The 16753-nt window shown below is 32.0% G+C and overlaps 1 protein-coding gene across 1 annotated transcript; it reads left to right on the top strand.

Annotated features, from left to right (window-relative positions):
• The first annotated feature begins 4442 nt into the window (after window positions 1-4442).
• Window positions 4443-5627, top strand: LOC145558012 (uncharacterized). Its single transcript, XM_081619170.1, has 2 exons — window positions 4443-4844; window positions 4944-5627. Exons 1-2 carry the CDS (start codon window positions 4443-4445, stop codon window positions 5625-5627), a joined length of 1086 nt encoding a protein of 361 aa, XP_081475296.1.
• Window positions 5628-16753: the final 11126 nt, after the last annotated feature.

Below are 16753 nucleotides of genomic sequence, written 5' to 3' on the forward strand. Positions count from 1 at the left end.
TTTCTTGTTTGTATCCTTTGTCAAAAAAAAAAAAAAAAAAAAAAAACAACTCTCAGTCTCTCAATTCTCATGCACTTTTTTTTTTTTTTTTTTTTTTTTTTAATATAACTTTCAAATAACTCCCATAACTCCAAATAATTAATTTATGAAAAAAAATTATCATAACTTCCTTTTTTTTTTTAAAAAAAAAAATCTATAACTTTCACTTATACTAACTTTTTTTTTTCCACATGCATTAGCATGGATACATCCGGCCCATGCATTAGCATGGATATATCCGGCCCATGCATTAGAATGGATACATTCTAGCTGAAGAAATTTCCCACTAGAATAAAATAGTGAGGAAATTTGGTTGTTCAAAGTGAAAAGAAGTAAAAAAAAAAAGGTGAAATTAAAAATAAAAATAAAAATAAAAATAAAATAAAATAAAATAAAAAGCAAGGTTTAGGAATTGAAACTATAATTTGAGACTATAATTTTTTGCCAAAATAATAATGATAAATTATTACTTCCTTCAATCCTTCAATTGATTCATTCCTCTTATTTCACAATATTAAGAGTTATGTTGCATGACTTGTAATTTTTATCTTACATGTTGGAAAAAAAATAGGTCTAACAAAATTAAACGAGGCAATCCAGCTTTTAGTTATGAGACAGACAAGTTTTCAAATAAAAAAAAAAATAAATAATAAAAAATAAAAAAAAGAAGCTGATTTGGGTGAGTCAAAACTCTGCTAAATGCTTGGTTGAACAGAAATTTTCAAAAATTCTACCAACTATGAGAGTTGGAGTCTTGATAAACGATGCAAATGGTACAATTAGGGCCTATTCTCATTGACTGAACTCAGCTTAATTGAACTGTATTGAACTGAACTGAACTGAACTAAAATGAATATTTTATAAGAGAATGAAATTAGGAGCTGCCTGAACAGAACTGAACTGAACTGAATTTCAACGTATGAGAACAGGTCGTTAATCGGTTTTCATAGGCAGCAAATACTTCAAAATTTAGAACAAAAATCTAATAGGGGAGGTGTGGGTTAAGTAAAATCTCCATATTTCTACATAACTGAATGTTCATACGTCATTGTACCTATTTATCAGTGGCGGATCTTGAAACATTTTTTATCGGGGGCCAAAATTTTTTAACATCTTCTGTTATGCATTATAGCATTTCACAAATATTAAAGACCTCGTACCAAGCAATTACTGATCAGTTTGACTCATATTAAGACTGGGATGTGACAAAGTTTTTCACTGGCTGTCACTGGCCTACCAAGTAAACAAGGAAAATATACATGATAAATTGACTCAATTGCACAATCAATTTTAGCGTTTATAATCATTTATGAGTGTCTGAATTTATATAAGAAATACATAGTACTCCGCATACAATTTGATTCAATTTTTTTTTTTTTTTTAAACATAACTAAAGAATTTCAATACCATATGTTGAGTAAATGTTGATAACATGAATTGACAATTGTTCACAAATTTTGATAACATGAATTGGCATTCATTTACAAATTTACTTGCAAATTGCAATAGTGTTGCATGCTCATAGAGATAAGAGAGAGGAAAGTCATTAATAATAAAATAGTACTCCGTATAAGTTAAGTGACCCACTTATCATTATTAGCTGTTAGATTATTATAAGAAACTCTATCTTTTACTAATACGTACACTTCTTATTTTATATATAAAGCTTATGTGGCAGTTGGGGGTTGATATTTTCTTGTTTTGGGCTTCTTTGTCAAATGGTCTAATATTTTTATTTCAAAAATCTTTCAGGGGCTAAGCCCATGCGAGCCTCAATGAAGGACCGCCTCTGCCTATTATGACCATATCTAGTTTAACATGAGCCCTTTAGCCATTTCTGTCTATCAACATCTAACATGAATGACCAAAAATTAAAATTCCAGAGTTTATCACATCTGAATTCGTAAAATAAACTAAAGATAGAAAGTTAAAAATAAATTGACATCACAAAGCAAGTTAAGAAACATTCATTCGATGATCACTCATAAAACGTACAAGAAAATCCCTAATACATCTGATGATGGTTGTGAATTGTGTGATATCTAGTCATTTGATCATGGATATTTTTACCAAATATTTTTTGGCGTTCATCTAAAATTATAGACTACATACACAAATTGTTGGCGTATAACTTGATTATTGTTTACACGTTGATAGCCATATACTCACATTAGTGTACCACAAGTTATTAGGTTACCCTTATGGTAGCACCACATCAACGAACACACGTGTTACTTGTGTATTAAAAAATTATAACGAAAACGAGCAATCAAATACTCATTATACAATAATAATATTGCTACTATAGTTTTATTTATTGATGAAGGTAGCATTACATAATATTTCAATCAAGGAGATAATGAACTTAATCAGCCAACTTTAGGTACAAGGACAATAATTCCAGCATCATTCACCCAAATAATAACCCTATCACAACGATGATCATGGATATAAAGATTTTTAACATTAATAATGACTCCCGTCACAAGTATGTTCTCACGCTCTACCACTTTTTTACCTTCTTCACCACTTTTTCCTAGCAATTTAGGCCAGAAGAGTGGATCACCTGCATCAATATATAAATATAAACATATCGTTAGTTAGTTGTTTTAAATTAACTAGTACGTGTACGTCCCTCCCCCCGCTTCTTTTTGTTCTTCGTATTTAGAATTATTTTGCCAAAACAAAAAGAAGCAGAGGGAGTAATTCGGCACAAATGAAAAATGAAACTAACATAAAAAGATCACATAAGAATTGAAGAGAAATAAGTAATGAGGTAATTACCCTCACACTTATCTTGTGCCATTTTTTTTTTTTTTATTTAGAAAATTAAAGTTGAAAATGTAAATTTGTGTTTTTTGTTCATAGAAGATTAAAAGAGGGGGTATTTATAGAAGCATTTTGGATGAGGTTATGCCTAAGATAATATTAAAAAAAAAAAAAAAGATTTCTTGCTTAATTATTACTAATTTTGTAGGAGATATGCTCATAAATATGAACTTTTAATTACAAAGGATTTATTCCTTAATATTTTTTGTAAATGCGGTTGATTTGATGCGGAGTATATATTTTTGTATTGCTCTTGTTTAAATTCCCCTAATCTCTTACTTTGGGGCTTTGGATACATTGCTCATACAAGTAATTGTATTATCTCTTCTATGAGCACATCTTTTATAATGTATATAAAAGAGATTAAGATACCTTGTATATAAAATTAAATACTCATATGAGCAATGTATCTTAAACTTAATATAGGGTACCTAAATAGAATTATACATTGTTCATACAATTAAATACTCATATGAGCAATGTATCTTAATCTTAATATAGGATACCTAAATAGAATTATACATTGTTCATACAATTAATTGTATTATCTTTATATACAAGGTATCTTAATCTCTTTTATTTAGGTGCCCTCCATTATTTTTTTTTTAATGGAATAGGGAGGGGTGATTTCATTAAATAATAATAGTCATTCAGCACTTACAATCATCCCTTAAGAGATCTAAATTCTCAATACAGGAATTAAATACCCCTAAACTAATGGCATCACTTCTGAACTGCTCATGGATAATTTTAGATGTCTTTGCATCGTTCTTGACGGAGCTCCATTGATGTATAGTCGCAAAAGAGATATAACTTGATTGATCATCAAGATCTGCAAATTTATTAGACGAATCTTCTAAATCTGCACCCATATACCAACAGACGCGCAATTCCACAAATTTACAAGATTAATCTTCTAAATTTATATGCCAGCACGCACTAAAACCAAACAAACAAACAATACTAAACCCTACATGGAGGGACTGACAAAACCCTACATGGAGGGTCTGACTATAATCATCATGCTGATGGTGATCTTTATTGGCCAACAACATTAAATTAAAGAAGAATTTGGGGCTTACCATCGATAAAAAATCGATGGTAGCCCCTAAGTTTTAATATGGTGGCTAGGTTTAAAGAGAGAGAACAGAGAAAATTTCAGGGTTTTTGAAGAGAGGGTAGGTGCCCTACATAATTAGTATAGTTATAGTGCGTAATGATAATAATATTAAAATATATTCAGTAACATTTGCTCCAAGACCTTAAATTTGTTAGCTTTCTTGAAATGTTATGGATGTTTGTCATTACAATTTTTAGTGAGACAAGATAATGTCAGATCCAAATATATGAAATAGAAGTGGTTGTTGACTAAGTAAGGTTTTATTTTTGAAACAGTCCAAAAAATTAGTGAAATTTGGTATATTAATGAAAAAAAAATGATAATAAGGTTTAATTGATTAAAAAGTGAATAAACAAAAAGAGTCATTTTGCAGTTTTTAGCCACTCTAAAACTAGGAATTCTTTTGCCACATTCGGCCCCTCCCACTGTTAGTTTTTTCATCAATCTTCACACCATGGGTTGGGATTCTACCAAAGTTGTTGATTGGTTTGTTCCTGCGGATGCTTCTACAATCCTGGCTATGGAGGCCCCTGATACGACTCAGGTCGATTTCCGTTATTGGGCGGGTACCCGTTCTGGAAAGTACTCGGTTAAAACTGGGTATGCTATTCTTAAACAACAACTTCCCCTTCCTTCTATACCGTCCGCCTCTAATTCTTTCTGGAAGGTTCTTTGGTCTCTTCCGGTGCAGCCTAAATGGAAGTTGTTTTTATGGAAACTGCTACACCGCGCTCTTGCGGTTAAGGCGGAACTCAATCATCGAGGAGTTCCGATTCTGGACGTATGTTGTGACCTCTATCGTTCGGAACCGGAGGATTTACAACACCTTTTCAGAAAGTGCTTTAATGCACGTTCGGTTTGGAGGGGAGGATGCCTCGGCATTTGCTCATAATTTAATGGAGACCTTTCTCTCTCAGATTGGATCCAAGATTATATCCGACTTTTTATCAGTCAGGATGGTCTTTCTAGTACTCGCTTAGGTACCTTTGTTGGTACGCTTTGGTGCTTGTGGTTATGTCGTAATTCCAGGATTTTTAGGGATCTTTCAGCGTCTCGGCCTTTTGAGTCTCTGTTTCAGGAGGCAATGGATAATCATTCAATTTTTGTCAATTCAGAGGCCCCTACTAGTAACCCGGCTTCTGCGGACGCAGATGGTGGTGCCTCGTCTCCGCCTGGGTTTTACATGGCTCAGCTTGGTCTGACTCCGCATGGGAGTGCTCTACTTTCTCTTCAGATAGATGGCGCTTGGTCCAAAGATTCTCGACGAGCAGGAATGGGATGGTGCTTGGATAATGATGACCCACTGGATGATCGGATCATTGGAGGTAGTCACTTTGGGGTTTGTTCCTCGGCTTTACATGCGGAGGCGTTGGCTTGCATGTATGGTCTACAATGGGCGTTTGATCAAGGATTCACGTCTCTCGTGGTTTTTACTGATTCCTATCTTCTGGTCTCCCTGCTTCGAGGGAAGGGGCAAGGTTATATCGCTTATATATGGCTCATTCGGAGGATTTTACAGCTTGCCTCTAGGTTTCGGGTTTGCACTATTCACAAGGCGGATCGCCAGCGCGTCCACAGAGCTCATCTAATTGCTGGAGAAGCAGCGGTTAACTCTATTTGCTTTAGTATTAATATGTAATTTCTTGTTTGTATCCTTTGTCAAAACACTACAAGAAAAATCACTTTTCGTAGCGATTATTTCGTAGCGATTGTTAATTCGCTACAATATGCAAGTATGTTTGTGAAATAATTAAGGATGTCGTATCATTTTTACAATCGCCATGGTTTTCCCATATAAAATCGATACGGAAAGCATAATAATACATATCCACACTATTTTTACACATTTATATAATTTTGAGAAATCGTATCATTTACAATCGCCACTAAATCCTAAAAATCGATACGAAAAGCCTTTTCAACACTAGATATATAAATATTGTATGACAAAGAATACATAAAATATGTCATAACTTATTGGTGAAACATTTAATATAAGAGTTTGAGGTTGCATGTTTGAATCTTGTAAAGATCATACGCATGTTTTTTTTTTTGAAGAAAATGAGTTGAACATTTATAGCGGTTATAATCGCTACAATAATCACTACGATTGGATGTAGTTTTTCGTATCGATTATTGAGGCCAACCCCAACGATATTGAAAACCACTACTAAAGGCTAAGGCAACGGGGGGTATTGTATCGAATGACCATTCGTTGGGAAAGCTTTTTGTTGCAATTACAATCGATACTAAAGGTTAAAATAATCGCTACGAAAAGGTTATTTTCTTGTAGTGAAAAAAAAAAAAAAAAAAAAAAAAAAAAAACCCAACTCTCAGTCTCTCAATTCTCATGCACTTTTTTTTTTTTTTTTTTTAAATAACTTTCAAATAACTCCCATAACTCCAAATAATTAATTTATGAAAAAAAATTATCATAACTTCCTTTTTTTTTAAAAAAAAAAAAAATCTATAACTTTCACTTATACTAACTTTTTTTTTTCCACATGCATTAGCATGGATACATCCGGCCCATGCATTAGCATGGATATATCCGGCCCATGCATTAGAATGGATACATTCTAGCTGAAGAAATTTCCCACTAGAATAAAATAGTGAGGAAATTTGGTTGTTTAAAGTGAAAAGAAGTAAAAAAAAAGGTGAAATTAAAATTAAAAATAAAAATAAAATAAAATAAAATAAAAAGCAAGGTTTAGGAATTGAAACTATAATTTGAGACTATAATTTTTTGCCAAAATAATAATGATAAATTATTACTTCCTTCAATCCTTCAATTGATTCATTCCTCTTATTTCACAATATTAAGAGTTATGTTGCATGACTTGTAATTTTTATCTTACATGTTGGAAAAAAAATAGGTCTAACAAAATTAAACGAGGCAATCCAGCTTTTAGTTATGAGACAGACAAGTTTTCAAATAAAAAAAATAATAAATAATAAAAAATAAAAAAAAGAAGCTGATTTGGGTGAGTCAAAACTCTGCTAAATGCTTGGTTGAACAGAAATTTTCAAAAATTCTACCAACTATGAGAGTTGGAGTCTTGATAAACGATGCAAATGGTACAATTAGGGCCTATTCTCATTGACTGAACTCAGCTTAATTGAACTGTATTGAACTGAACTGAACTGAACTAAAATGAATATTTTATAAGAGAATGAAATTAGGAGCTGCCTGAACAGAACTGAACTGAACTGAATTTCAACGTATGAGAACAGGTCGTTAATCGGTTTTCATAGGCAGCAAATACTTCAAAATTTAGAACAAAAATCTAATAGGGGAGGTGTGGGTTAAGTAAAATCTCCATATTTCTACATAACTGAATGTTCATACGTCATTGTACCTATTTATCAGTGGCGGATCTTGAAACATTTTTTATCGGGGGCCAAAATTTTTTAACATCTTCTGTTATGCATTATAGCATTTCACAAATATTAAAGACTTCGTACCAAGCAATTACTGATCAGTTTGACTCATATTAAGACTGGGATGTGACAAAGTTTTTCACTGGCTGTCACTGGCCTACCAAGTAAACAAGGAAAATATACATGATAAATTGACTCAATTGCACAATCAATTTTAGCGTTTATAATCATTTATGAGTGTCTGAATTTATATAAGAAATACATAGTACTCCGCATACAATTTGATTCAATTTTCTTTTTTTTTTTTTTTAAACATAACTAAAGAATTTCAATGCCATATGTTGATTAAATTTTGATAACATGAATTGACAATCGTTCACAAATTTTGATAATATGAATTGGCAATCATTTACAAATTTACTTGCAAATTGCAATAGTGTTGCATGCTCATAGAGATAAGAGAGAGGAAAGTCATTAATAATAAAATAGTACTCCCTCCGTTTTTTTATATGCATCACTTGCATTTACACGAAGTTTTAGGAAAGTTATTTGTTTCAATATTATATTGTGCAAGTGGGGCAAGTGGATGATTAATTTATTTTGATAAAAGTACAATGTGGGTCATGAAATAGATAGTATGTGAGAGAGAATAATTTATTTAATATATAAGTGGGGACCATGAAAGAGAGTGAAATGATAAAATATTTTCGTGGGGTATTTGAGAAGAGAGAGAGGAGATAATAAGATATAGTATAAAGTTACCAAATATAAAAGTGATGCATATATAAAAAACACCCCTAAATAGAAAGTGATGCATATAAAAAAAAATGGAGAGAGTACTCCGTATAAGTTAAGTGGCCCACTTATCATTATTAGCTGTCAGATTATTATAAGAAACTCTATCTTTTACTAATACGTACACTTCTTATTTTATATATAAAGCTTATGCATGTGGCAGTTGGGGGGTTGATATATTCTTGTTTTGGGCTTCTTTGTCAAACGGTCCAATATTTTTATTTCAAAAACCTTTCAGGGGCTAAACCCTTGCGAGCCTCAATGAAGGTCCGCCTCTTCCTATTATGACCATATCTAGTTTAACATGAGCCCTTTGGCCATTTCTGTCTATCAACATCTAACATGAATGACCAAAAATCAAAATTCCAGAGTTTATCACATCTGAATTCGTAAAATAAACTAAAGGTAGAAAGTTTAAAAAAAATTGACATCACAAAGCAAGTTAAGAAACATTCATTCCTGTCCAATTTCCTTACATGTGTAGCTGTTGAGGTTCATTCTTTGGGATATAACCTTCCTTGGCAGATGCGAAAGCAATGACATAGAATAGAAATGTCTCAATCGAGCAGGGAGGTTGCTCATCTTACCTTAGACTCGTGTTTCATGTATGGATTTATAATCACTCGTAAAACGTACAAGAAAATCCCTAAAAAAATGATGATGATTGTGAATTGTGTGATATCTAGTCATTTGATCATGGATATTTTTACCAAATACATCTAAAATTGTAGACTACGTACACAAATTGTTGGCGTATAACTTGATTATTGTTTACACGTCGATAGCCATATACTCACATTAGTGTACCACAAGTTATTAGGTTACCCTTATGGTAGCATCACATCAACGCACGTGTATTACTGGTGTGTTTAAATATTATAACGAAAACGATCAATCAAATACTCATTATACAATAATAATATTGCTACTATAGTTTTATTTATTGATGAAGGTAGCATTACATAATATTTCAATCAAGGAGATAATGAACTTAATCAGCCTTGTTTAGGTACACGGACAATAATTCCAACATCATTCACCCAAAGAACAACCCTATCACAACGAAAGTCAGGAATATAATAATCTTTAATATTAATAATGACTCCCGTCACAATATCGTTGTCATGCTCTACCACTTTTTTACCTTCTTCACCACTTTTTCCTAGCAATTTAGGCCACCAGACTTTGCCATCTGCATCAATATATAAATAAATATAAACATATCGTTAGTTAGTCGTTTTAAATTAACTGCTACGTGTATGTCACTACCTCCGTTTCTTTTTAAAATTGTTTTGTCAAAACAAAAAGAAGCAGAGGGAGTAATTCGGCACAAGTGAAAAATAAGACAACATAAAAATCATATAAGAATTGAAGAGAAATAAGTAATGAGGTAATTACGTTGACAATTCTCCGATGACGACATTTTTGAGAAAATTAAAGTTGAAAATGTAAAATAGGAGGGGGGTATTTATAGAATCATTTTGGGTGAGGTTATGCCAAGATAAAAAATGATTTCTTGATTAATTACTAATTTTGTAGGAGAATCTCGTAATTATGAAATTTCAATTACAAAGGATTTTTTTTTTTCCTGATTTGTATATTTTTTTATGTAAATGCGGTCGATTTGATTCTATGTACATATTTTTTGTATGGTTCTTGTTTAAATTCACTTGATTTCTTACCTTTGGGGCTTTGGATACATTGCTCATACAAGTAAATGAATTCTCTCTTCTATGAGCACATCTTTTATAATGTATATAAAAGAGATTAAGATACCTTGTATATAAAATTAAATACTCATATGAGCAATGTATCTTACTCTTAATATAGGGTACCTAAATAGAATTATACATTGTTCATACAATTAATTATATTATCTTTATATACAAGGTATCTGAATCTCTTTTATTTAGGTGCCCTACATAATTTATTTATTTATTTATTTTTATTTTTTTTTTGAATGGAATAGGGAGGGGTGATTTTATTAAATAATAATAGTCATTCGACACTTACAATCATCCCTTAAGTGATCTAAATTCTCAATACAGGAATTAAATACCCCTAAACTAATGGCATCGCTTCTGAATTGCTCCTGGATAATTTTAGATGTCTTTGCATTGTTCTGAACTGCTCATATAGGTGAGGTTATGCCAAGATAAAAAAAAAATGATTTTTTGATTAATTACTAATTTTGTAGGAGAATCTCGTAATTATGAAATTTCAATTACAAAGGATTTTTTTTCTTGATTTGTATATTTTTTTTTTTTATGTAAATGCGGTCGATTTGATTCTATGTACATATTTTTTGTATTGTTCTTGTTTAAATTCACTTGATTTCTTACCTTTGGGGCTTTGGATACATTGCTCATACAAGTAAATGTATTATCTCTTTTATGAGCAATGTATCAAAATCTCTTTAATATAGGACACCTAAATAAAATTATACATTGTTATTTTTGGTGAAATAAAATTACATTGTATAAACGTAGTAAAAGAGATTAAGATACACGTATAATTTTGTTATATAGGCCACCTATAAAAAAAGAGATTAAGATACCTTAGCTTGTATATAAAATTAAGGAAATAATCATATGAGCAATGTATCTTAATATCTATATAGGGCAACTAAATAAGATTATACATTGCTCATATAATAAGTAATTGTATCGTTCACCAAAAAAAAAAAAAGTAATTGTATATTTACAAGTGTATTATCTAGTATCTTAATATCTATATAGGGCACCTAAATATAATTATACATTGATCATACAAGTAATTGTATATACAAGGTATCTTAATCTCTTTTGCGCTGAAACTTAATTTTGTTGCTTTCTTGAAATGTTATGGATGTTTGTCATTACAATTTTTAGTGAGACAAAACAATGTCAGATCCAAACAGATAAAATACAAGTGGTTGTTGACGAAGTAAGGTATTATTGTTTTCCAAAAAAAAAAAAAAGTAAACAAATTTTTTTTTTGGAAATAGTCCAGAAAAATTATTGAAATTTGGTAGATTAATGGAAAAAAATATGATAATACGGCTCAATCTATCTATCTATATATATATATATTTATATAGGACCAAGTTATTATGAGAACCAAGGCTAAAATAAGAACTAGGAACTAATCTAGGCCCTTAAATCATGTTAATCGGACGGCTCACATGCTTCCCGTATCATTAATGGCATTTTTGTAATATTTGAATGTTACAAACTGATTCCCAGCTTCATTTCTAAAAAGTAAATGAAAAGTTAGTAAAAGTAAATGAAATCAGTCATTAAGTAAATGAAATTGCCTTAAAAGTTAAAAAACTGGAAAAAAGTTTGAAAATCCGCGAAATTACGAAAATGCCATTAATGAAAGCGGGTGAGATGTGAGCCGTCAGATGGAGCACGATTGAAGGCTAAGATTGGTTCCTAGTTCCTATTATTCACCTTGGTTCTCACATGATCTCAATTATATATATATATATATATATATATATATATATATATATATATATATATATATATATATATATATATATATATATATATATATATATATATATATATATATATATATATATATATATATATATCCGTTCTTTTATTATTGCACCACTTGCTTTTTTAGGAAGTTTTACAAATATTGCACCATTTCTTGTTTAGGAAAAAAATTATTTGTGTTCACACTACAAATACCCAACATACCCTTGCTTTTTCACACTTATTTTTTAGTTTATCAATATGTCACATGGGCAATTTTGTATTTTTACCTTTCTCTTTCTTACTTTTTTCCACTACCAAAATATTTGTACTCAATTCATGTGGTGCAATAATAAAAAAACGGAGGAAGTATATATATTATACTAAAAGACAAGCGCCTCAATGTGAGGATGACAAATGTCACTCTCTCATTGGCTTATCTTATGTATAAAATATATACTGTTTACATATTCAAGAATATTTCTTTTTGTTCAACTTTAAACAATAAAGTAAGTTTCTTTACATGCATAAGATTTTCATGATTTCCTAACATAAATATTGATTTAATTTTTAATAATAAAATATATACTTTCCAATACTACAAATAATCCATAACGTCTTTCCAATCTTTATTTATAATCAAGTTAAAGAATAATAACTAATTTGAAGCAATATGATTAAAGTGGCATAATTAAGGAAACAAATATTTCGTATTTTGAAAGGCTAATATTGTTTTTTTTTTTAATGAAAATTAAATAAAATCGATAGAATTTAGTTTGACGTCAATTATGAAATCAATACAAACATTTTAAAAAAAATAAAATAAAATCAGATGTACAGTAAAATATTGTGCACCTATTATAAAAGTTATCCTAAATTCAATACAAGTTATCGGATGAATACAATAGTTTTTTTATAAAGATACAAAATAGTGTAAAAATTACTTTTATCGTTTGTTGTACTCCTTGACAAATACTGAATGCTGAGCCGAAATGTTGTTTTAGAAAAAAATGTATAATCTTGAACATAAATTTAATTTTAATTGGCCTTTTATTTTCTATACAATGCCTTTTACAATCACCTTTTGTTTTTCTCACGAAAAAAAAAAAAAATTGAACCAAAAATCAATCTAGACAAAAAGAATAAAAGTTAAATTGAATTAGACATTTAGCATAGATATAAAATGTATTATAACTATTACTCGGGTTTAAAATTGTAATATTCTTATTAACAATGCTATTACTTATGAATTTTTTTTTTTTAGAAAAACTAACATTTTGATTTAAAAATCGTGCATTGATCATGTACTATACTAGATATACGACAATCATATGCAATAATTTATGTTGTTTTATACTTCGTACTTAATAATACTTTTAACTATAATTTAGACTTTCAAATCAACATTTTATAATAAAACAAATATGCATATATGTCATTTTTTATTACACCTAAACATTATATAATAAGTCATATTGTTAAAGTTCTAATTATATTATTGGAATGTAGGTATGATACTATTTTCATGTACTTTACATTCTATGTAATAACGTATAGTTTGAAAATTAATATATTTCGTGTAAAATAGTATGCGTATATAATATAACATTTTTATAATATAAAAACGTATATGTATATACTATAATATTTTATAACATGGGTCCTCCATATCAAGTGTAATCTCAATCACCACTACACCAACAACCAATTGGTGTAGTGGTGATTGAGACTAGGGAGGACCCGTGTTCGATCCCCTGCAACAACAATCGGGAGGGGAGTGGAACCTAAAAGCCCAGAACTGATCTTCGAATCCGGATTAGCCCAAAGGGTAGAACACCTAAAAAAAAAATGATCGACCAACTCAATGCATATTTGACAAGAATTAACTTATCCTTTTTCTATCTTATACTTCCTCCGTTTTTTTATAGTTGCAACACACACTTTATCACGGTATTTTAGAAAAGTGGACCTCACATGATATAATACACTTAAAATGGGGTTAAGAGTATAATCAAGTGTGTCATGTGCTTTTAATATAGGTAATAGTACAATTTCCACCGTATAAACCTTCCTTTTATGGTGTGTTGTAACTATTATGACATTTCCATTTAGGGAAGTGTTGCAACTATAAAGAAACGGAGGAAGTACAAAACTCCAAAGTCTATATTTTTTTCAAAATGTAATAATAACATTTGTAAATTTTTGTTAATATGAAAGATATAAACCTATCAAAATGTATAAATAGTTAAATTGTTTAATAACTTATATCGAATGCGTAATTTTATTGAAATTATTTGCATGTAGTCATTAAATGTGTTGGATGTTGTGTAGCTATGCAATGTTCAAAACTTTAGTTGAACTACTTTGATTTAGTGATTGTACTGTAAAAAGATATTGACTTTGATCTTGAAATATAATAGTCTAAAAAATTCAAAATAGAAAAATTAAAATAAAAGGAAATGAAAATAGTAAATGGCTTTAAATAATGAAATAAACATAATCTAGTAAATCAATTTAGTGAATTCAAGAGACAACTTTAAGACTTTTAAAATTAAATGGGGGAAAAATGTATGTAAAAGAACATTTTTAGAGATATAAATGTCCATGCACTATTATAAGAGTTTTGTTAACTTTTTTTATAATTAAGGTAGGGATAAATCTTAATATATACTCCGTATATTTTATTTATATAAAATAATCAGTATCCATACCTATATACGAAGTATTTGTGTTGTATAGTGTATTTAATCAGCTGTTGGTTATATGACTATTATATAATGTATAGTTTTTGGCGCAATGTTTAACTTAGGAAAATATATGTATTGATAGGTTAGATATAAGGTTATTATTGTGTCTATAGATTTGGTGAGTGTGACGGGTAAATAAAACATGTACTTCCTCCGTTCTTTATTACTTGACCTGTATTCCTTTTTGAAAAGTTTCTTTTTACTTAACCTGTTTTTTTTTGGCAAATTTAATACTACACTTTTACTTATTTACCCTTACATTTTAAACATAATTAAAACCATATACCCTTTGTTACTACACCCCCTTCTCTCTCATCTCAATTATTCAACCCTCATAGTTCACCAGACCACCATATCCTCCCTGCTCCCTCCAAAATATCCATGGCAGCCACCAATCTCCACCACCCCAACAATTTTTTTGAAACACCACCACAAAACATCAACCATCGCCCTTATCTACCTCTTCACCGTCGATGGTCTACCGTCACCTCCATGGCTCTACCGTCGCCGTGACCATCTTAATTTGTAAAAACGCTTGAAGTTCACCAAAATCAAGGCCATGGTGGTCGAATTTGGCTAGCAATTGCAGATCTGAAACCACCATAGCCAATTTCGACCACCAATAAGCTCTTAATTCTCAAAATTCTGCTAAGGGACGGTGGTTGCCTGGTTGGAGAAGTGTGGGTATTTTCTCTCTCCTCTTTCTTTTATTTTTGTGGTGGTATGTACGATGCACGGTACATATGCGATTTTTGTCAAGTTTACGATGGTTGTGGTGGCGGCGGCGTAGGGGATATGGTGGTGGAGTGAGAGGTTACGCCTTACGGTGGTTGTGGTGGTGGCGTCTGGGTTGTGGTGGTAGCATGTGGGTTGCGGTGGTAGCGTGTGGGGGATAATGGTGGCAGCGTGTGGGTTGCGGTGAGGGGATGTGGTGGTGGAGTGTGGATTGTGGGGGTGAGACTGTAAAAGTGAAAAGTCAGTGGAGGGGGAATAGTTACTTGGCAGGTGTAAGACCCTTAATAATCGTGTATGGGCATGATGCGCGGGTGCGTTTGTAAATGGTATTGTTAACTCTATGGTGTAGTTAATTGTGTCGTTTGTAAGTTTGTAGCATTATATATATGATATGATATTTAACTAAGTACCTACGGGCTATCTTTGGTTCCAATGGATGGGCCAAAAGTCCCATTATTGTGTTACTGTCATTCCAGTGTTCACTAATATTTGAAGCCTAGAACAAAATAAAACTCTTTAGGGGGTGAGTGCCTCCTATGGTTGGGTGTGGCCGTAGGTATCTCCTTGGCTTGGGCAAAGGGGTATGGTGCTAGCATGGTATGGGGCATGCTAGACCTTGGCACGGTTGTTGGCTTGATATTTAGTGCGATTGGATGCGTGACTTAGGTTGGGGCTATGCAGTGCGTAAGCTATGGTGCCGTAGCACGCATAGGTGCTTTAATGCTTGGCTTAAAGCTACGGTTTGTGTGTGAAACGACACTATCTTCATAGTACATGTTATGGTACTTGTATTAAGTCATATGGTTGACTATTATCCGTTGGATATTGCGCTATGGTGCGCGCTTGTGCGAAGTGTCGCTTGGGGTTCGGTTGTGGTGCAAAGGGACGCTACGCTTGGGAAGTGTTGCGATGCTTGGGCGAAGCACTAACAGCGAGCGAAGAGACACGATGCTTGCGAAGCATCACGTCGATTGGCGAAGTAATGCGTTGCTTGGGGAGCGACGCAATGCTTGGCGAAATGGTATGTTGGTTGAGCATGCACAAGTAATGGTTGTGTGGTCAGACTATTTGGTGCCTATTCATTGATGCGTGTGTTGGGCACACGCCCTGGTAGTTATCCTTGATGGGTCAATATTGGCCACCAAGGGATGCGTCAGTTGGTGAGATGCCTATGGTGGCATGGCTGACGGTTAACAAGTGTGAGTGAACGGTTGCTTTTGGTGCGAATAGGTGCGATGCTTCGAGGAGGCGCTATGTGGCTATGTTGTGGATAAGGACGGTTAGGCTTATGTGGGTTCGGTTTATCTGTTCATTAGTTTAGCTAAAGGTAGGCGTTGCATGGATGCCACTTGGCATGCATGCATGCTCGTGTCTGTTCACCCAAGGGAGGGGGTTGTCCTCCCATTTGTCTATAAATAGAGGACCTTGGGGGTTGTCCAAGGCATTCATTCATTCTGATTCGTATTCTTATTCATTCAAAACCCTTGTATCTTTGTCTGATCATCAATAAAATATATAGTTGCCTTTAGGTTTAATATTTGGGTGTTTGGTTACATTGTTTAAGTATTGTTTCCGCGTAAAATTCACGAGGGTATTCTAACCTTGTAGGCTTTAAAGTTAGGCTGACTAGGGGGCGTTTC

Source organism: Chenopodium album, chromosome 9 (assembly GCF_948465745.1).
Source record: "Chenopodium album chromosome 9, dcCheAlbu1.1, whole genome shotgun sequence".
NCBI classification, from domain to species: domain Eukaryota; kingdom Viridiplantae; phylum Streptophyta; class Magnoliopsida; order Caryophyllales; family Amaranthaceae; genus Chenopodium; species Chenopodium album.

Coding starts and splice junctions, on each gene's coding strand:
- LOC145558012 (XM_081619170.1), top strand. CDS start 4,443: ATGGGTTGGGATTCTACCAAAGTTGTTGATTGGTTTGTTCCTGCGGAT. Junction 4,845..4,943: donor AGTGCTTTAATGCACGTTCG/GTTTGGAGGGGA, acceptor TTTATCAGTCAG/GATGGTCTTTCTAGTACTCG.